This window comes from Drosophila serrata, unplaced genomic scaffold, assembly GCF_035046125.1.
Source record: "Drosophila serrata isolate PLE 108 unplaced genomic scaffold, ASM3504612v1 contig_2, whole genome shotgun sequence".
Taxonomy (NCBI): Eukaryota; Metazoa; Arthropoda; class Insecta; order Diptera; family Drosophilidae; genus Drosophila; species Drosophila serrata.
The window spans coordinates 667085-689535 of record NW_028256900.1 but is presented as its reverse complement, the minus strand read 5'-3'; the positions used below and the strand labels follow the sequence as shown (position 1 = coordinate 689535).

Sequence of the window (22451 nt, the reverse complement as noted above, 5' to 3'; positions counted from 1 at the left end):
ATAAAGCATAAAATAAGAGTAGACACAAACCTCTCATCATATGTTACATTCGGAAATATATATATATTTTATTAATATAATCCATAATACCTGTAAGAATGGCCCATGAGCAGGAGGCCTGTCGGCAGCTTCTGCCGCGCGCCATTTTTGGAATCAATGGAAAGGTGGAGAATGGAGTGCGCCAGCATCCGGCCACCGGATCCCTGATCTTTGCGCTGGGCAACAAAATCGGGATCGCCGACTACGCCAAGAATACCCAGGAATTTGTGGCGGGACACACCAACACCATATCCTGTCTGGATCTAAGCAAGAGCGGCAAGTACATGGCATCGGGTCAGATTAACCACATGGGCTTCAGGGGCTACGTCATCGTCTGGGACTATGCGCAGCGCAAGGAGATTGCCCGTCACGATCTACATAAGGTCTCCGTGCAGGCTATCTGCTTTACGGCCGAGGACCGCTGTGTGGTGTCTATTGGTGGTGTGGACGACGGATCTGTCATCATCTTCGACATGGAGTCATTGTGAGTTGGATCATAGTCCAAATAGATCACAGCTAATCCTGCCTCCCACAGCTCTCCGATTTGCCAGACTCCGGCCTCTCGGGCCATTTCCGGCAATGCCCTTACTGTCCGGCCATTGCACAATAATCCGTACTTCTTTTTAACCGCCGGAGATCGTCATTTGCGCCTTTGGAGCATTCTGCGGGAACAGAAGAAGCTGTACGTCCAGGATGTCCTGATGGCCAGCAAGACTCGGGTCTTTTACTGCGCCCGCATCAATAAGACGGATGATTTCGCTTATTTGGGTACTGGAACCGGCGATATCGTGAAGATTGCCCTCAATTGCTGCGATCGTGATTTTGTAAGTAAGCCGGGATCCACCAGCGGCATCCTTGGAGCCTTCGGCACCCACAATCCTCGAAAGCCAACGGGTCGGGATTGCAATCGGTATGTTAATGGAGTTCGCGCTTTGTATGTCCTGGAAGGAGGACGTCTGCTGATTGGTGCCGGCAATGGCGATATCGAATTGGTGGAGGAGCGCACCGATGTGCCGCTGATCAATTTCCGGGACTATCCAGGACCCACCTGGCCGTATCTGCGCACCCTAAAGAAGACCCATGTTTCGGGAAGGATTTCAACGTTTGTTCGCTCTAAGACAGATCTCTTTTACATTTGCACCGACACCAACGAGATTTACGGCCTCAACATAAAGACTTGGGTCCTGAAACTACTCCGAACATGTCACACCAAGTCCGTATACTGCATAACCTTTCCCAAGTGAGTTTTCCGTTGAAGGATTTAATAAGTTATAAAAAATACCTATTCCTTTAACCAGAAACTACTCAGCTGTTTTTGCCACTTCGGGCAAGGAGTCCATTCGCATCTGGTCCTCCGGACGCAAGCAGGAACTGCTCCGCATTATGGTACACAACTTTAACTGTGCCGCTGTTCGTTTCACCCATGACGGGACCAGCATCGTCTCCGTCTGGAACGATGGAATCATTCGAGCCTTCACCCCGATTACCGGAAGACTCATCTATGCCATTCCCAATGCTCACAATAAGGGTAATAATACTGAACTTTGATTCTTGCTACTTTTACCAACCATGTCCTACCCTATCTAATTCAAGGATGCAGCGCCTTGGCCGTAGCCTCTACAGGTCGCCTAATCGTTACGGGAGGCATCGAGGGTCAAGTTAGGGTCTGGAAGATTGATCCCTATCGTCAGGATCTCCTGGGCGTTCTGAAGGATCACTCGGGGCCCATAACGTCGCTAGATATTAATTACTTGGACACGGAGGTGATCTCTGCCTGCACTGATGGCTCCTGCGTCATCTGGGACATAAAGTAGGATGAGTATAATAAATTTTCTCTTACCAGTTAATGTTATAACCCAATTCCCGACAGACGTATGACCCGCAAGCAGGTGGTGACTTCGAACACTCAGTTCATGTCCGCTTTATATTTCCCAAGCGGTGTTCAGGTCATCACTTGCGGCTCCGACGGCCGGATCATCTACTGGAGTGTATACAATGGAGCCCTGATCCGGGAACTGACTGCCTCTAAGAAGTCCTCTGTTAATTGCGTGGCCATCAACGATACCGGGGACTACTTCATCAGCGTGGGTAGCGATCTGCAGGTGAAGCTTTGGGATTACAACAGCGGTGCCGTGGTAGGATTGGGTTCCGAGCACGCCTCATCGGTGATTAGCTGTGCCTACAGTCCCTGTATGACCATGTTCGTTACCGGGAGCACAGACGGATCACTGATCATTTGGGATGTGCCGCGTGACTTCTGGGGAAGACCCAATCCACCGGATGCGCCTAGGTACTCGCAGCCCAAGTCCTCCTCCTCCAAGACCAAGCTGAGCGAGGTGCCTGCTCGCGTCAATTCCGGTACGAACCTGAAGCCACCAAAGGGCGAGAACATCGATGGACTGCTGAAGGCCACTGCTAAGGACGATCTCTGCTGCGTGGAGTGTCCGCCGTGCGCTAAAAAGGAGGTTAAGCCTGATCCCTTCGCTGAGTGCGGAATCGTTCCAGATGTGAGGAAGTGCTGAGTCCTAATTGTTTAAGTTATATATTTATGAATAAAATTTGTTTAGCGACAGTGGATATATGCATAGAAACTAATTAGAGTTTTACCAGTTTTAGGCAATACAGACTTTTGAGGTTGCGAGTGTGAATTAGGAGGTGTCTCCGAAGAATATAGGCCCTGGGAAACGACTTTAAGCAGAAGGAGCATTTGAATGGTCGTTCTCCAGTGTAAATTCTGATATGGCTCTGTAGATTACTATTCGATAAAAACGACTTTGAGCAATGGGAACACTTGTATGAGCGCTCTCCAGTGTGAATCCTGATGTGGTTATGTAGTAAAACCAAAATTTGTATTTAATTTGTCTTGTTTACGATGAAAACACGGTTAAAGAGACCAAGTGGTCTTTTTTCAAATATGGCGGATCAGAAAGTCTGAATAAAAAGTGCCTAAAAAATACTGCCTTTTTTAACTTATCTGCACCATAACGCCCCCTTGTTTTCAAAATTGAAAGGTAATGTAACAACTGATGTAAATTTTTTTACATTGTAAAACGAGGAACTTTGGAACTTATTATTAAAAACATAGGACCGAATAAAATAAATAATAATTAACCTTGCGAAGTGTATACATTTCTTTACTTATTATTAAAAACAGTCACTAAATCATATATTCATATATATATGATCATATTAATTCAGTATGCAGGTATGACGTCTTAAAAATGTTAATTCATCAGCAACTTCTCTTAAGTCTCTTTATCATTTATGTTTACCTATCTTTTATTTATTTCACCCGCAAAATTCTGTTAAGATCTCCCATTTTTATAAATTCACTCGCAAAATTCTGTTAAGTTCTTTCATTCTTTTAAATTCGCCCGCAACATTCTGTTAACGTTTACCAGCACTTTTCTGTAAACATTCTGCTGAGAAACTATCGATATTATCGTTTCTGAACATCGATGTCTTTATCGATGTGCCCATCGGGTTTTGCTATCGATGTTGTTTCACCTCTATCCCCGCTGGACGGTCCGTCGCGTTTTTCGTCATTCTTTAAAAAACAAAAAATAATAAACAAACGGAGTGCAAGCAAGTGAATTGTCGCGCAATTGATAGCGGCCTATTGGTGCGGTGCGTGTGCAATAATTGAGACAAACAGAAACTAGGTACGCGAAACCAAATGAGTGTGCAGAAAAACCAGTTCTGCCCCAAGTTCGCGCAGTGTCTCCTTTTCGCTGAGCCATCGCGAAAGATGAAATAAGAAGAGAAAAACAAGCAGTGTCCAGTTTTTATGGTCTGCAAAGGAAAATCATTAATGAAAGTGTCGTGCAATGGAGCCGAATTAATCAAAATAACATCGGGCAAAAATGCTGCTTAGCTGCTGTGAAACTTTCAATAAGGCCAAAGGCGACTTCCTGCGAGCGGCGCTTGCTTAACTAAAAAAAGTAAGTACGAGCCCTAGTACAGGCCGAGTATACACACACGTCAGTTGTTGTTGTGTTGCCGTTTGTTGTTGTGTGGGTTTTGGCATCTCCTTATTTCTCCTCCTTCTTGGCCGCCTCTGCAACGACATGGGTGTGAGTGCATGCGTGAGTGTGCAGGTAGGAAAGAAACGGTTGATAAAAAAGAGAAAAACAGAAAACGAGTCAAGGGCATTAATTATAGCGTGCGATTTAGCGGGGGATAGTGGCTATTTTTAGGTCCCTACGGTGTGCCAATTTTATACGCCACTTTTATAACGCCTACTTTATGTAATTCGCAAATAATTGGGGGAAATCGGATCCCAGTGAAAAATCGATAAATCAGCGCCGCTGCAGCTGGGTTTTCATCCTGCCTGTAAGTGTGTGCGTGTGTGTATGCGTGGGCCGTTTTGGAGCTGCCGGGCACAATTGGGGTAGGAATAGAGCCCTCTCTCTCTCTAGCGTTCTCGCATCCTGTATCCTCGCATCTCCCTCAAATTTTCTCTCTCTTTCTCTCTATTCCCACTAATACACGGGCAGTGACTTACCGCAAAACAACAAATAAACCGAACGCGTATTTTTGGCGGCCCACTCTTTTCTCTCTTTCTCTTTCTTTTGCCCCTGCCTTTGGCCCTTTCTCCAGCTGCATTTCCCAACAAATGGAAATGCAAATAAGAAAAATCAATAAAACCCGCATCAAGAGCTGTGAAAATAAAAGTCATCTAATGCAAAATATAAACATGGAAATAAGTTATTAACCCAATTTACATACAGTCGGTTGTGCTTTTCACGGAATTTCAGTGGGAATAACCTTTTTTATGGAGGAAAGCGATAAACAACTAATTCCATAGCCAGAAAATTAACGAAAATGTTATAATTTCACCGTTAAATCAAGAAAATATTAATTTGGTCAGAAAAATACACATTTCTAAGTGGTTTACAAACTTTTACAAAACATTGCCTTAGATTAATGTCCCTGTTTTAAGAGTTATAACATATAACAACATAACTTAACATTAACGTATAGTTAATACATCCCTATGCTCTAGAGTGATCGTGATAAATATCTTTATACCTGAAACTAACTTCGACTTCTACGAAATTCCCCAAAAATTGTGTGAGAGCATCTTCATTTAAAAAAAGGCAAGGTATAGTTAAATATGACTGCATTGCCGACTAGTTAATCAATCAAACCAACACCAAATTTCCTCGAAACACCTCTATATATGACTCACTGACAGCCAACGAACCAGAAAAAAAAGAAAATAAGTAAATTCAAATCCCAACAGCTGTGTGCGTTTAAATTTATTCAGTTTGCTCAGCATTTGGCACTCTGTTTTCTGGATGCGCAATCCCCATATCACGATTCCCAGACCAATCCAAAATCCAAACAGAAGCGTGGGCATTCCAATTTGGCCAAAAGTCAAGTGGGTCTGGACTTAGGGGGCTTACTTATAGCAACTAAGTGATATGCGTCACTGTTTCCAGTGCAATTCTTATCCTTATCTTGGCCAGGTCAGGTACTATTATTAAAGAAGGGGGTGGCGGAATCTCCCTTAGATAACAGTTGAGGACAATATCATTATTTTATTATTATTATTTTTAAATCGAGAGAAAAATTTATGGTATTTGTCAAATCATATTCCAAAAATTAGGTGTTATAATTTCAGTCAGAAGCTTATTTAAACTTCGTTTCTTTCTTCCTCGTTTCCAATTATTTTTGCGTTATCGATGTCCTATTTATTTCTTGAGAATTGGGTTGCCAAAAGTTGCTATTTTTAAGCATGGAAAATGAAGTGCTTCATCGTCGCTTCTGGCAATCGATCAATAATGCCGCCAACCCGGTGTCTCATACGAATTTCTCCAAGTCGGAAGTCGGGTGTTATGGTTATATCTGATGTCTGTATCAGGGCGCCAGTAACGCTAGATTGTTTATGTTTACTTATCATTAAATATACAAATTCCATCGTTATCATATTATAAATGATTAAGCATAGGCATGGGTGTACAATGATAATAAAAGAACATACTAACATATGTGATTTTATATCTGTATACCCTTACTCTTGGCTTTTTCTGAGTGTGTTTTCAAAGTTCGTCCATAACGCTTGTCCACTGTATGGCACATGAGCTCATTTCCACCACTGACCTAGAAATGTTTTCCCTCTAATTCTCTTTATCCACACACACTATAATTTACAACAATTCGCGCTGACTGCCAAAGCCAAAGCCTCGCTTTGTAGTTTGTAACATAGTTCACTTATTTTAATTGTCGCATTCATTTTGACCATTTCATGTGGCCACGCACACACACTAATTTGTTCTCAGTGTGTGTGCGAGCGAGCGAGATGCCAAAGACATGACGCCATATTGCGTGCAAGAATGATGGTATGAGGGGGCGAAAGAGATAGCGACAGATAGGGGGGAGTGGGGAGGAAACAGCTGACACTTGACTCTTTGCACAAATTGCAATTACAAATGTTTTTTACCGTTAGGGCGACTATGCCACACACATGTAAATATGTAAGCGTGCTAACACTTTTTTAAAGCGTTTCCCATTACTAATTTCTCATTGTTATACCCTTGCTGGGTGTTATAATTTTAGTCAAAAGTTTGTGACGCAGCGAAGTAGTTATTTTTGACTCTATAAGGATCGAACTACTATAGCTACCATAGGAAAGATCGTTAGATGAAGGCTTTGGCGAACTTAGCTTTCGGTTTAATAATAATAAAATATTGTAATGGCTGTAAATAGTTTTCTCCCTCTCTCCTTCTCTATCTCAGGGTCTCCTTCTCTCTCACTCTCAGTTTCTCTATTCTCTTTACTCTGGGACTATAAATACAGGCAGTGCCGTCTCGCTTACCCTCATTCTGTTCGCTGCCTCCCTCCTGTTAACATCTATGGCGATTGTGATAGTGATTACCCTTCGACCCCGGAAATATCACCTGAGCAATTAAATACTTATGGATGACCTGGAAGAAACTGCAAGGGTATACAAACTTCGACTTCTCGGATGTGGTTTGCTTTTGAGTTCATTTTCCATTTCCATTAGAGGAAAGGGAAGAGAAGCCACAAACAGAAGCAGAAAACGGGCAAAGACAAATGCAAAACAAATTTTCAATTAGTTAATCAGTTGCGAGTCTTAACCGCTGTGGGTGTGAGGTGTTTCCTATCTACGTAACTGTAAAGACCAAGTGTAAAAGATATGGTAACATAACGCTTTCTCTTATAATCTCAGTGATTTTTAGGCGTCCCATATTATTTTAAGGCATCATTGAAAGTAATTTTATATTTGTTATAAATTATAATAAATAAAATCTTCGGCTAAATTCCGTGTATCGTTGCCAAAGTAGAAGGGAAACTACCTGAGCAGTTCTTCTGTTGTATCTGTGTTATCCACTTTGTTTCCTTAGAACCCAATCTAGATAGTAAAATTTCTTTTCTCCTTTTTATTATTATTATCGTACTATTTTAATGGTTGCTTACACAAACAGCTATACAGATAAGCTGCTCTTGGGCAACCAAAAGATCTTTTAAAGGGAGTATTTACTGTGCCCTCTCACCCACATTCTCACACACATGTGTTTGTTTTTTGTGTGCCTTGTTTGTGTTTGTTTCCACGTTCGCCGGCCTCGTGTTGTTTGCTTTTGTTTGCTGCCTTTCGTTTGTTTGTGTGAAAGTGAGTCAAATGATATGCTTTCCATAGGCACGAGTTTCCTACATTTGTATGTACATATGTCCCCTCCCCATCACCGTCTTTTTCCCCCATTAGTTTGGTGTCTTATCAGAGAGCGTCTTGCCAGTGCGGTGTACTTTTCCATTGAACATTAACATTAGAAACAACAATCAATGGCCGACCTGCAGCCTATTTAATTATTGAATTTGATTTCTGTATTAACACTGAAAGTTATAGTTTAGTTCTGGAAAAAATAAAACTATTATTATGAAAATGTATTAAAATTGTAATTGAAATTATCAGAAAACATATTATTTCCGTTTTAAACCTATAGGAAATATTGATTTCAGCTAATTAGTTTAATATGTATCTGTCTTCCTGCTTTTTAATTCATCTGCGGGCAAACTTAATTAGCTGAATGGCGCACATGCTGCAAATTAATTTGAAATATGTGCTGCAGCAACCGCCGCCTTAATTGTTTACAGATTAGTTTCAGCTGGGTGTGGCTCCAAACCCATTCCCATTCCGAACGAATGGCGGGTGTGAACAATTAGCCGGGCTCAGTGAGAATGCGTTGATCCCAGGCGACGCTTGGCAAAAGTGTCACGCAAATTGGGGGGGCTAGGAGAAGCGCTATGGAGGAAGCTCATGGCTCTTCATCATCATCATCATCATCATGTTCGACTGGCTGCCCAGATGCTAATCGCTTGCTATTTTTGGGCACACTTTGTTTACGTTTGGCCTGGGGTATGCCGCCATTTCATTACCCATTCCCTTGTGGGCGTAGCTCTTTTGGATCTGATTTATATTTGGCATAAATTTAGCCAAGTTTTGGGCCAGGATGAAGTGCTAAATGGCGTAGGTTGGAGAAGGTCACATACATATGTATATTGCTGTCATAATACGGTGGGAATATTCTCTATAAAATTGTCCCCAATTGGAAGAGAGGCTGAGAATGTGTGAGTTGTGAAACAAGGCAGTAGTACACATCAATCAGTTCATAAATCAATCATTCGTATAAATAATTGTTATTACCAATCAAAGCCAATCAAAATGGGAGTCTCGAATGTGCCTAATTCCAATATAACGCATGCTTGTTTGCCGTTGTTTATGGCCATAAAATATGATTTATGCGGCAATCGAACAAGCCACAATGCAATTCCTCCATAACCTTCGACACCTTTAATTTTGCGCAACATCGCTGGAAACGCTGAAATCAATTTTCAATTTGCATGCAAAAAATATACATATAATTTCAGAGTGTTTTTCGCGTGCAAAATTATGCAAATTAGATAAGTCAACACGACGGGTGGGAGAGGGCGAGCGGCAGCAGCAGAAAGGCTAAAATCAAAAAAGACGAGGAGAAACCAAAATTCCACTTGAGGCCAAAAACAAAGGGGTTTCTAGCACCCTTCAGATGCGCTTCGTCGACCAATTCAAATACGCGAGAGCGAGCTGACGTAGCACTTATCGATTTTTATTTTTATTCCTTTTCGACAATTACGAAATAATCCGCTTTTGGGGGTCAATGCAGTCGTTATGAAATTGAACGGAAAAACTGCAACGAGAATCGAAAGTTGCAAAGTTTTCCCAAAAGTTGGAAGCCGGTTTTATGGGACAAATTGCAGAATCATACTTTACCGCTTTTAGCTATTCCTTAATTATAAGGTTTTCACTTTCAGTATTTAAGATTTTCTATGCTGAATTCCCTATAAAACCCTTTACATTTCGGTAACCTTGAGAGCTTATTATTTTACCTGCCAGTTATATTGAAAGACTACCAAAAAGATTGATCATCTTTTACATAAATCAAAGCTAATCCCCTCTACTTTTACAGACCCTTACAGTAAATCCCTTGTAAGGGCACTCCCCCAATCAATTTCCGGGCTTGCTAAACATTTTAAAATATATATCATCATAAAATATATACGGCTTACAATTAATTCAACATGGCAATGTCCTCCAAATGATGTTTATTTGATCATCAATAAAACCTCCCTCGATTAATCCATTTTGGCGGCACGACACGTCGATTCGATGGCTTTTGGTCATTTACCTTTCGGCGCTGCGTGAGTTCACTGCTCACCCGTTCTCGGTTCCCAGACCCAGAACAAATCAAGATAAATTGTTTATAGTTTCAAAGTTCTACTTTTGCAAATCGAATACGGGGAGGGGCTGGAGGAGCTATTTTGGCATTGACCGGACACATAATAAACGTGTCGAGCGTCGCGTTTTCTGTGTCACTTTTGCATATATGTTATATGATTCATGGGGCTTTTCTTTTGCGTGATGTGTTGGGGCTTGTCTTTTGCTTTTCTGGGTTTCCTCTTTAGGGATTGGGGAAAGCGGTATCTTTTGAAAATATAAAAGCAACCAAGAACATGGAGAAACTAATAAGTTTTCAAAGATCTATTGGTGTTATGGGATGTACCTAACATGTGTGCTATTTCTAATGGAAAGTAAGAGTTTTCTAGACCGCAAATTGTGATGTTTGTATATGAGAAAGTACAGTAGTTAATTACTGTCTTATATATTAGCCAAGTTAAGATTTACCTTCACCCCTTTCACTGTCTGCCTTCAAGCCAGGTTTCCTTTTATTGTACATATGTGTTTCATTTGGTGTGACTTTCTTTCCACATCGTTTTGGACATGGAAATTTGTCAACCCGACGCTTTATTGGATCTGTTTTTCAAGTGTTTATTTGCCCATCTGTCGCCGCCAGCGATCGCTTTTATTGTACAATTGTTCAGCTTACAACATAATTTACCAAATGTGATTAGCAAATTATGGACATGGACTCGGAGCCGGAGCCGGAGCCGGAGCGGAGCAGAGCTCGCTTTCAATTCAACGCTTCGCTTAACTGAGGCAAATTGAAAGCTGGCTGGCAGGCTAACTGGCAGAGAGAAGCGAACTGAACTAGCAACAATTACAGAAAATTGAAAAGCATATATACTACATACGGACGGTTTTGTGGCAATAAAAAATTGGCCACCGACGAGCTTGGGGAGCTATGGAACGCGAGTTCATTGACTTTGTTCCTCTTTTTGTTTTTTTGTTTTTAACTGTGGCATATTGCTCTGCCCCCGGGGGTAGAAATAAGCTTCAGCTTCAGTTTTTTCTTTCTATATTATTTACTGGCATTAGAACCCCGCTCAGCATACCGTATCCCCCCGTTCTATTGTCACTTGGCCTCCCAAAAGCGATCTCTCGATGTCGTCATCATAGTTGCGTGGGTTTCAGTACTCTTTCGCTTTGCCTTTGTGCGGCCTTTTCTGCCTTTTACTACGTATTTTGTTTAATTAGACTGTGTAATTATTCATTACGAACTGCAATTTATAACTAAAACTAGACGATGTGTGTGTGGGTGACACTGACCAAAAACAAATTGTAAACAAATGGAAGCGCAGTAAACTTTACGCTGTCGCTGGCGTATTTTATGGCCCATTTAAACTTTCTAGGAGTGTTTTTTTAGGGGAACTCTAAAGCAAAGTTTGGAAACTACAAAGTTGGAGCTGGATATATATTTAGGCCATTAGCTTTTTTCGATTTTATCAATTGACTAAACAGTTTTAGGTGTTTATTTGATTGTAGTATTGTTTAAAATTCTCAAGTGACTTAAACAATTTCCTTTAATTTAATTAAACTAACACCTGAAGCTCTTATTTAATTATTTAATTATTTCCCAGTAACTTAATTTCTCTATTAACTTTTTTGGTTCTTTTTGTTATATGTATAACATTTTAAACAATTGATTGAGTGAATCATTAGCCAGTTTACGCTAATTGATTTGGCTTTTTGTTTAGATATTTGCTGTCATCTTTTGAATCTTGGTCAGCTTTTTCGTTTAGTACAAATACTAGCAAAGCATATTAACTAATATAAGCCAGCATTATAAAAAAGTATATAACGAAACCAACAAGTTTTGTTAAAAATAAGAAGATTGATGATACTTAAAAGGTCGCTTAAATAATGTTTCAACCTTGCACTTTTGTCTGACTCTGATTCTAATACGATTTTAGATCAAAGAAATATAATTTTTGGCTTAAAAATTAAAGATTATTTGGCGCAAATTATAGAAAAGTAAAGTTTCTGTAATTTAGAAATGTCAAAATAATACTTTCTGTTAAGTATTTAATTGTATCTCCAGACACTTTTGCATATTAAAATATTTTCGCCCTGAAGATGATTCACCTTTTGCAGTGAACTCACCCTCTGGTTTATTTTTTGTTTGCTGTTTGGGCTTAAAGATGCGCTGCCAATGATGATTCAACAACAAAAAGTTCACAAACGGCAAACATCTGCTTATATATACATATTTTATATTGTATTTATTACAATTGCTGTGATGACTTTCGTTGGCAAATTGCTGAAAAGCGAGATTTTTGGATTGAGCATGGAAATTATTTGCTATTCGCTGGCATATCAAAGCGCATATATTTTGCGCAATTATAATAAATGTAGTGGCAGTGGCAAATATGCCTTACCTCTTTTTGTTTTCTGCTTTTGCGCAATAAAAGTTTATTAACATTTTGCACATTTGCCTAGCAACAACAATAACAATGGCAGCGGCAATAACTGGGTAAATAATAGTAGGCAACGGTAGACGACCGCAAAAGTAGCTGTTGGATTTATGTACAAACGTAACGGCACTTGAGCATATTCAGTGTTGAATAATGATGGAGCATAAACAAAATAAAAAGAAGAAAGATTAACAAATGAGCTCCAGACGCCGGCTTCTTTGCTTTTCTTGTTTTCCTACCGCTTTTCCATCTCTTTTCCATATGCAAAAACCCCACCTGGACCACGCCCAGTTGTCAGTTGCAATTTGCAGAAACCAAATTACGTGTTTCTTGACTTCCTATTCTCCCTGCTCACGGAATCATATAGTATAGTATGGTTATAGAGTGCCAAAGAAAAGTAAAATCGAAAAGAAACACTCTTAATGAGCGGCTTATCTGCGCACTTGCATCGCCAAACTCTAATCACAAACAATGGAAAATTTTTTCAATATGGAAAGTTGCAAGAGCAGTGGAGTTTTGAGTCTATACTATGTACACAAAACTCTATGTCTGGCCTAATCTCTTTCCCTCTGCCCCACCTCATGCTGCCTTTAGTATAATATCGCCCCGGTTTTTAGTAGCCGTCGAGTGAGAGCGTTGGCCTGTGTGCCTATCTATCAATGTGCTAAAAGCACTCAGACTAAAATGAACAGAGAGAAAAACTAGTTGGGAATTAGTAAGGGAACATTTATAAGTTGACACTTTATATCTATATAGTGATTAATGTGCCAGTGGACTAAGATGAAGACTTTAAAGATTGTGGTTACCTTACGTCATCTTCTTACTTGTAAATCCCATATTAATCAATATTATTTTAAATATTTGTATATAAGTATAGGTCAGACTGTAGATTTTAATTATATTCACTTTTTTTTAATGGATATTTATTGATATTTTATATAACATATGATTTAAAGTAACTTCCCCTTATTTTCTCACTGTGTCCGCTCTCAAGAGCAAACCGGCAGTCAGCCACCAAATTCAGATTGAGAGCCAGATTCAGATAGAGCAGAATTGTGTTGTTTCTGTACAACAATAGGCATTCAACGTTTGGATCCGGTGGCGCTGCTGCCTAACTGCCACTGCGCTCTAATAATTATTTATAATAATTACTTTTTCAGCGGCCCGCTGTTTGGACATTAGCAGATACTTTTCGGGCTTTTTTTCGGCTTCTCTCTACGGCTGTCTGTCTCTCTCCCCAATCTATGTCTGTATCTGCCTTAATTAATCTAGCGAGCGGACTGCCAAAAGTATTTCCACTCGATTGGTATCGAGCGCTGACCTTGACGATTTTGTGGGGGGCTATAAAATAATGCCAGACGATGATCATTGCGTCGCCTGAAAATGCATTCACTTGCACTGACCGCAACTGCAGTTGGATCGTAAATTATTCGCTTGCGGCACGCACTTTCCCATTACCCCAAATATTTATTTTTTGTTTTACTTTGGTTGTTTCTTTTTTTTTTTTTTTTTTTTTTGGCACGCACATGTGGCAGACCCACAGACACCCCATCGAAATTCAAAGGCAATGGCAGAGTCACGGAGCCATTATATGCACCAGCACACACATCTCATTTGTCGTCGATCCTGACATTAAACATTTTCGCAGCCGACAATGTCAGAAATGATGGCTGCCTAGCATGAAATGCAGAAAGAAAATTTAATTTTATATAAAAACGAAGAGCGAATTACCCTGCTTATAAAAATGTTTACTTAAATATTGTGAATTTGAGGCTCCAAGTCAAAGTATCCATACTTTTGAAGCCAAAAAGGCTACACTAGAACCATCGTTAGGGACTTGTGAATTGAATTTTAATGCAACCAAAACAGATTAGATTTTATTCCTCCACTTATTCTTTTTTTATTTGCCTCAATTTGCATTGAAAACATATCGTATTATATATTCATCAATTCCAACTACCAGGAAAGGGAATATTTTGCGCGGAAAAGTGGCAGCAGCTTGCACATTTGTGCATCTTTTGGTTTTTATTATTTTTTGTTTATTTTCTGCTGATGTATTTTTGGTAGCTGGGCATGTGGATGTGCATATGCATGGTGTCTGTTTTTGCTTTGTCGCCTCGAGGTCATAAATATTTCGTTTTCGTTAAAAAAAGACGAAAAGAAGAAAAACAAAATTTTACTTCTGCAAAATAAACTTTTTGTCAGACACTTTGTTTCTTTTTTTTCTCCGTTGCTGGGCTGAAATTTGCATATGAACAGAGTGAGTGAGTGAGTGAGTTTTGGCTTGGCCCAAAGACACTGCGCGACATGTGTCTAAGGTCTATAGTCAGCTAAATAGTTTGCCAAGATGAAGATTTGGTTTCCTAAATGGTGTAGCTTCATTTTAAAATGTTAATTATACTTTTTGTGGCCAGAACGAAAGGCACGTTCCAAAAAAAAGCTGCCAACTGTTGGCCAAGTTGCGTGGAAATGCCATAAAATTGTGATTTATGCTTACAACAAAAGCGAAGCGGAATGCTTTGTTCTGTCCCACAACTGCCGCCAGCAAAATTGTGTTGCCTCTTTTTCAGATTTTCTGATTTCCTGATATTTTGTGTAATCAACGTGCATTGAACTTTCGCACATCATCGTCGACTTTGCTTTGTTTATATCGCGTCGGGCCTACGAAACTGAAATTGAGGCAGGTTCACCAACAAAAATAATTTGCCTTTCATATCAGTGGGAAATAAGAACGATATACAACTGCTCAGAGAAACAGAAATTCATTTATAAACATCCCATGTATTACATGTTTCCATTTAAAATTTAATTCATTATTGTTTACAAAGAGGGAAAATATAATTTACAAATTGAAATGACTTTGTTGATGATTTTAACAATGATTTTAAGCTAAGTGATATAATTTTTATTTAGGATACAAGTTATTTGAAGGCTTGCCAAATTAATATTCAAACATCTCAATAGGGTTAAAAAATATTTTACATATCTTAAAAACATCTAATACAAATTTACATTTTTTTAGCCAGTCTCCAGCTTATGAAAAATGTAAATTTATTATCTTAACAAAATGTTTACGCTTGACACTAGTAAATAGATATTGATATGTTTTTAGCTTGGAAATATTCCAAATTGCTTTTGCCACTTGTTTGTGAAATGTTTATTTCCATTTCAAAACATGTTTATGTTTTGTTTTAAGTTTCGCATATATTTTATTGTTGAGAAAGTTCACACCCTTTTGAACGTTTACACCTTTTAAATGGATACTAAAATACTTAGTTAATGATTTAACAAAACTGTTTCTGAATTTAAGCGTTATTCGATATCTTTTAAAGTGTTTTAATTCGTTTGATTAAAGCCGAAGCCTTTTGTGAATGTACATTTTATTATTTATAAAATAAATGATAAATGTAAGGGAAATCTTTTGATTATTTAGTAAATTATCAAGTTGAAACTAGCTTTCTCAACAATTTTCTTCTGTGCAGAAATGCTTGGCGGATGGATGGATCACTGGCTTTTTGTTTACTATTTGTTCGAGACCCCAGTGCTTAATTTTCCGCTCTTATATTATAAAGTAGGTAAATTTGCATAAAGTTTCACACGCCGGCTTCCTCCCTCCCCCCAACCCTCCCACTCACACTTACCCCAACACTCTCTCTCTCTCACTTGCACCATGCATTCAAAGTGCAACGGCGGCTGTGACACTCTCTTTTCTCTTCTGCTCATTAGCCGAAGCACAGTGGGATATATTTTAAATGTTAGGTAGCAGAAAATAAATGAGTATTTTTATAATTAATTTAATTAATTGATAGTTTGTTATAAAAAAGTACTGATAAGGAGGGAGCTAAGGTGGCGCTACATTACTGCCCCCTGTATCGACACTCTCATATCTGTCTTAACGTAAACAATAATTTGAGCAAGACTTGTAGGTATACAACCACTGTTCAGCACTCTCCTCTCCTCTCCTCGGGCTGCTCTCGGCTCGCTCGCTCAGAATGTGGAGCCCCGCCGCTGCTCATTGTGTTTTGAGCGGTGCTGGCGAGCGGTACACACCGAAAAGATTGTTTAAATGTTTATAGTTTAAACATTCACAAACGTCGTTGTCGTAGTCGCCGCGCGTATTGCCATAATATAAAAAAAAAAATAGACCTAAATTAATTTCTTTTGTCGCTCTCTCTCCAATTCGGTTGTGTGTCTCCTCGTCCCAACGAATCTCGAGACACGGCGGCAAGCAAATTTGATTAGCAGCGCTATCAAAAAAAGTCAAAATTGTATTTTTCGCGCTTCGACGTGTTGGTATTTAATCAGCAACAATTCTCTGTGTGTTCGGTGTTTCCAATAATTGGGCGAAATCTATAAATCGAATGAGAATCCGAAGGCCCCCGAAAAAAAACTTCCGTTTGCCACCTTATAAGGCAATCATAATAATAAAATAATTAAATCAAATTCCAAATGCAAAACCAAAGCCAAAGCTCAGTGCTAATGTGTAACGAACGTATATGCAAATATATTCTGTAAGTTTCCTCAGTGTGTGGGATGTAGAGTATATAAAATACAATATATAATCGTGAGAACAGATTCCAATGGAATCGGATCTTTAGATGGACTGTCAATACCATAAAAAATGGATTAATGCATTGAGCTTGCTCTCGATATAGTGAAGAATATTATTATGTGTATAAATAAGAGTGTATTTATAAGAAAATATGGTGGTAAAGTGATCTACTCTTAATAATACATACAATATGATTATTAAATATACCAAGCAAATAATATTAAACCCAAGAATGTAAACTCTACTGTTGTTTCTCAGGGTTTTAATAATAATTCAAATAAGAGTATGTTTACATCTAAAACCTAAATCAATCAGTTTAATTTAATAACTGATTTCATTGTTTGAAATGTATACTCTAAATACCATATAGTGTCTCTGGAATTTCTTATATATTTGATAGTAGTTATAGATGGTTCAGATTTCAATTTAATGTAAATAAAACACGTTGTTCTGGAATTGAGATAGGAATTATCGCCGCCTTACCTTTCACAATAATCACATTCCGCACATATTATACTATATATTCGAACAAACACATCGTTGAACAGCTGTGCTCTTGATGTTTTCACAGTTGGCTTGGCATTAGCTTCAGCTTTTGATTCGGTTTTAGATTTTAGCCCCAGCTCCAGCTCCAGTCTCAGCTTTTGGCTTTTGGCCGACTTGGGGCCCCGACACTTTGACGGATCTGATGACGGACTGGTCTCGATTTTTCGGTTTGTTTCGCTTCGGTCTCGTCTCATTTGATTTCAAGGGCCGCACACACATTTTGACGCCTGATTGAGTTACAAACGGCGCCCCACCGCTCGTAAATCAATTTTTTGTTTGTTGTTTGTAAGAGTCGCCTTTGGTGTACTTGAAGTTTATGCCAATTTACAGGTAAACTTGGCTAGGTTGTAACTCTTTGAGTTTGAAGTTTAAAGATTTATCACCAAACTAGTATTTAGGATACTTTTTAGAGAGTAAATCTCAGATTTTTCAGAGAGTTTTTAAAAGAGTTTTCATTTAAAATATAAATTTTTGATGAATACTTCTTAGAAAGACGGTTGTTTTGAAGTTGCCTTTCAATTTATTTAAGCTTCCATTAATTTAGCTATATATTTTATTAGTTTAGTTTACTGTGGCATTGTCCCCATTGAATACTGTTCGTTCCAGTCGTGATATTACACCCAACAAACAACAACGACGACGTCGGCCTCTTTGCACTCTGCGTGATCTTTAATTATGAATTAAGCCCAGCTGCGTGGTGGCTGGGCTCTCACAATTATCGTATGCATGGAAATGATTTGCATGTCGAGGGGGAGGAGGTTCATTCCATTCCATTCAGTTCACTTCCTTGAGTCTCTCTGCGAGTCGGGAAAGGTCAGGCTCTCAAGTCAATGCCAAGAGGTAGCCCCCAAGTCCGCTAATTAGCGCTGCAGTACTGACGAGGAGGCGCCACTAAATGTACACTGTAATTGCACTTTATTTGTATTTTTAATTGCCCTTCCGCCTGATCGCAATGGAGAGACGTCAGCGATGCTAATTTAATTTTTGATTTATTAACACGTTTCGCTTGCAGTCAGGGTCACTTCGTCTCGCTCCCTGTTCAAGCTCCACGTCACTCCCTTTAGAAACTTGACTTGGCACGGAGTTGGTCTGTCGGCGCCCTAATAATGGCGTGCAGTGTCCTTCGGAATGCCCCTAAAACGTGGGCTCTGCACTTGGAAATATTAGTATCAATTTTCCACATCCATTTAGGAAAAGCTTAGGGCAAACAAATGTTTGAAATTAATGATATACCAAGTGCAGTGCCAGATATCACATTTTTCCTTAGGTTTTCTACTTAAAAACATATTTGTAGCGCCATATATAACACTTTCCCTTTATTGTTCTACTTAAAAACGCATTTATTAAATGCTTTTCTCTGTGTAAAGTCTCCCAAAAAGGGGGTTGCCTTTTAAATCACAGCCATTACTGACCTCGCAACCTCGCTTTTTGGCTAGCTTCCCTGGCTCTTTGACTTGGCTGTAAGTGCAGCAGTAAGTGGCTGAAGGAAGACCCACATGGCAGGGCCCAGTGGCTTTTAGTGGTTGCCAACAACGAATCACCCAAGCACCCGCAAACCGCCCATAAAATATTCGTGGCCAGTGGTCAGAGCCAGAGTGTCGGACTCTCAGACATTGCCTCAATTCGGTTTGTTGGTTTCTTGGTTTCTGGGCCGCAGACGAAAGTGAATTCTGGTTTCCTCTACACAAGCTCTTCTAGCCCGCACGCAAGGTTTATTTTGGCGCTCATCAAATGCTATTCAACGTGCCAGCGATTGTCCATGCATGGCGCACATAATTGCCCCAAACACCAAAGTACACACACACACACACACACACTCGTTCTGCAGGTAACGCACATCGATGGAGTTGGAGCTGGAGCCTCCTCGGGTGTTATGGCTAGAGATGAGCTAGCGTGACGAGTGGTAATCCCTTCGAGGTAAACACCTTGAGGTTTATGGCATTTTCCTTGGAACAGTTTACTGGCAAAAGGTGTAAAGGATAATGGCCGAGATGGTGGTTTTCGATTAAGAGTCCTTCTTTTTCAAACCAATAAAGCTTGCATTAAAGCCATTAATGTTTGAGGCAGTTCTCTGTTGTCTCTTTAAATGCCTTATTGATTTTTCGATTAGGGTCTGATTTTTAGCCATGTCATGATCAATTGTTGTTGCTAATTTGTAACCCTTTTGGTACAAATGGAGTACTTTTAGTTTATGGTATACATTTATGTATATAAAAATATTATTTGCTGGTTTTTAAGCTTCTGTTAGTAGCTAGCTACTATTTAGTCTTTTAATCTTATCTCTCTGGCAGTTAAAGTATTTGATTACCAACCATATTTCATGAAGTTTGTACTGAAACCTGATTTAAATGTTTAACTGATTAATGTTTAATGGGAAACCTCAATTCCCCTTGGTTTTTGGTTACAAACTAATGCTTGTCTTCGAGACTCTGCCTTTCCCCATATTTAGTTACCGATTAATGTACATAGCTTGTCTTTATTCACCCGAATATATCATTTATCAGATTTTGATTGTAAATGGAGATTTACTATATGGTTGCCAACTTCCATCTCTAGCTCCACATGTGCCAATACCTGTGCCGCAGGCTCTCATCATTTGGCGGACAATTTGCTTGGCAATTTGTGAGTGTTCGTTGACTGGATACTCGTTGCTATTATTGGCTTTTATGACTGAGAGCTTGGAGAGCTCCATCGATTTGCAAAATCATGGAGCGATCGTCGAACCTCTAGGTCCCCGCCCAACAAAACGCTTTGTGCCTCCTCCTATAAATACAGGCCATTATGATTATTATTTCTTTCTTTTTTCCCCCTCTATAGTTTTATTTCTCTTTTTTATATATATAAATATTTTACTCTATCAAGTTTGCTGGCAACAATGTAGCCGCATTTATAAACTTATCGTTTGTCACTTGTCTCTATCTATCTCTGGTATCTCTCCATTCCACACCGCGACGCTCCACTCCTCCTCCATGGGATCCACACCAGCAAAACGGTGACTGGTTTCGGATGGTTGGCTTGGCTGGATGGAGGCAGAGCCAGAGCCATTGACATTCATGGCACACACTCCCCGGTCTTGACGTCGTCTTTGTTTCTATTAAAATAAACTAAAAACAAAACAGAAAAGAATATTTCAATAAGGGAGAGAATAAAGCAAGCAATTTAGATTTATGTAAGTTGAGAGGAGAGTTGTCTGTCTGCAAAATAAATTAAGATGTCTTCTTAGCTCTAAGGTTGCTGGATAAAACAAGTTTATTAGGGTCACATACTTCTTAATAAATTAGAAGCCAAAATCATAGATAAACTTGATGTATATAATTTTAATTAATACATAAACAACAAAGGATTGGCATTCGATCACAAATATAAATTATGTTAAAAAACAATAATATAATGGCTATGTATCAAATTTGATGCAAATTTGTTTAAAACTGAAGGAGTTATAATATTTTTTCATAAAATTTTCCGATCGTTGCTATGGCAACTATATATATGTATACATATAGTCCACCGATTCGCCATGCCCCGACTTATATACTAGTAATATTATATAGAAGAGTAACTCCATACTTTCATTCAAATAGCTTAAATTTGCTCCAAAACAAATGTCGCACATCTGTGCATATGATTCTCAACTGGTTCTAACATCCCCGGAACGAAGTGACTGTTGCCGGCCACGTCTCAGATATGTGTTGTGTTACAAAAGTTGCAAGTCATTGTTTATTAGTGTTCAGAGTTACTTACTGCTCATAGATACTTACTGCTCATAGATACACACTGTTCAGAGTTACTTACTGCTCATAGATACTTGCTGTTCAGAGTTATTTACTGCGCATAGATACTTACTGTTCAGAGTTAATTACTGATCAAACATACTTACTGGTCATAGATACTTACTGGTCATAGATACTTACTGTTCGGAGTTACTTACTGCTCATAGATACTTACTGTTCAGAGTTACTTACCGCTCATAGATACTTACTGTTCAGAGTTACTTACTGCTCATAGATACACACTGTTCAGAGTTACTTACTGCTCATAGATACTTACTGTTCAGAGTTATTTACTGCGCATAGATACTTGCTGTTCAGAGTTACTTACTGCTCATAGTTTTATTAATCGTCCAATTGTTCAGATATATAAATATATATATATATATATATAGTCCACCGATTCGGCATTCTCCGACTTATATACTAGTAATATTATATAGAATATAACTCCATACTTTCATTCAAATAGCTTAAATTTGCTCCAAAACAAATGTCGCACATCTGTGCATATGATTCTCAACTGGTTCTAACATCCCTGGAACGAAGTGACTGCTGCCGGCCACGTCTCAGATATGTGTTGTGTTACAAAAGTTGCAAGTCATTGTTTATTAGTGTTCAAAGTTAGTAACTGATCATACATACTTACTGGTTATAGATACTTACTGGTTATAGATACTTACTGGTCATAGATACTTACTGTTCGGAGTTACTTACTGCTCATAGATACTTTCTGTTCATTGTTACTAACTGATCATAGTTACTTACTGGTCATAGATACTTACTGATCTTGACTCCTTTTGCGTTGCAAACTTCTGACTAAAATTATAATACCTTGCAAGGGTATAACAAAACAGAAAAGAATATTTTTAATAACGGAGAGAATAAAGCAAACGATTTAGATTTATATAAGTTAAGAGGAGAGTTGAATAAACCAAGATATTTTCTATAACTTTACGTTGCCTGATAAAACAAGTTAATTATAGTGACATACTCTTGGGTTTTTAAATAAATTAGAAGCCAAAATCATAGATAAACCCGATGCATATCATTTAATTAATTCAAATTAAATTAAAGATAATATAGAAAACTTATTTATAGCAGATATTCTTATTTAACTCGTAAAGGATTTAAAGGATTAGTATTCATTTTATTCAATAGAAAATATATAAGAATATATTGTTATAACATATTCGAAAACGATAACAATTACTCAACTTCTTACCTTTCAACTTTCGCTTGTGAGCTCTTCGCTCCAGGGGCCAATTAAATCTAACAATCTTCTCGTGTTTTGACTTTAAACTTCAAAAGTTCTACCCACTCTTCCTGGTGCGAGGCATTGTTTTGTTTGACTTTCGTACATTTTCCATTTCCAGCAGAACCTCTCTTATACA

The 22451-nt window shown here is 38.8% G+C and overlaps 2 protein-coding genes across 3 annotated transcripts in view; both read left to right on the top strand.

Moving 5' to 3' along the window:
• Positions 1–98: 98 nt before the first annotated feature.
• On the top strand, positions 99–2952 carry LOC110189306 (cilia- and flagella-associated protein 52). The gene is made up of 5 exons (XM_020959346.2): positions 99–523; positions 575–1279; positions 1338–1567; positions 1633–1849; positions 1910–2952. The coding sequence occupies exons 1-5, from the start codon at positions 99–101 to the stop codon at positions 2559–2561; spliced, it is 2229 nt and encodes a 742-aa protein (XP_020815005.1). The 3' UTR covers positions 2562–2952.
• Positions 2953–3275: 323 nt separating this feature from the next.
• The window catches only part of LOC110191316 (uncharacterized), a 30421-nt gene continuing 11245 nt past the window's right edge, over positions 3276–22451 (top strand). The window contains exon 1 of one of the 2 annotated variants that reach the window (XM_020962135.2): positions 3276–3980. The gene's annotated coding sequence lies outside the window, so the exon portion shown is untranslated. Of the gene's footprint in view, positions 3981–16180; positions 16704–22451 lie in introns of those variants that run through there. The other variant, XM_020962136.2, reaches the window with a different exon arrangement.

Excerpts from the sequence above, each read along its gene's own strand:
- LOC110189306 (XM_020959346.2), top strand. The coding sequence starts at position 99 with ATGGCCCATGAGCAGGAGGCCTGTCGGCAGCTTCTGCCGCGCGCCATT. Across the intron at positions 1,280-1,337 it reads TACTGCATAACCTTTCCCAA|AAACTACTCAGCTGTTTTTG; the intron begins GTGAGTTTTCCG and ends TCCTTTAACCAG. Across the intron at positions 1,850-1,909 it reads TGCGTCATCTGGGACATAAA|ACGTATGACCCGCAAGCAGG; the intron begins GTAGGATGAGTA and ends AATTCCCGACAG.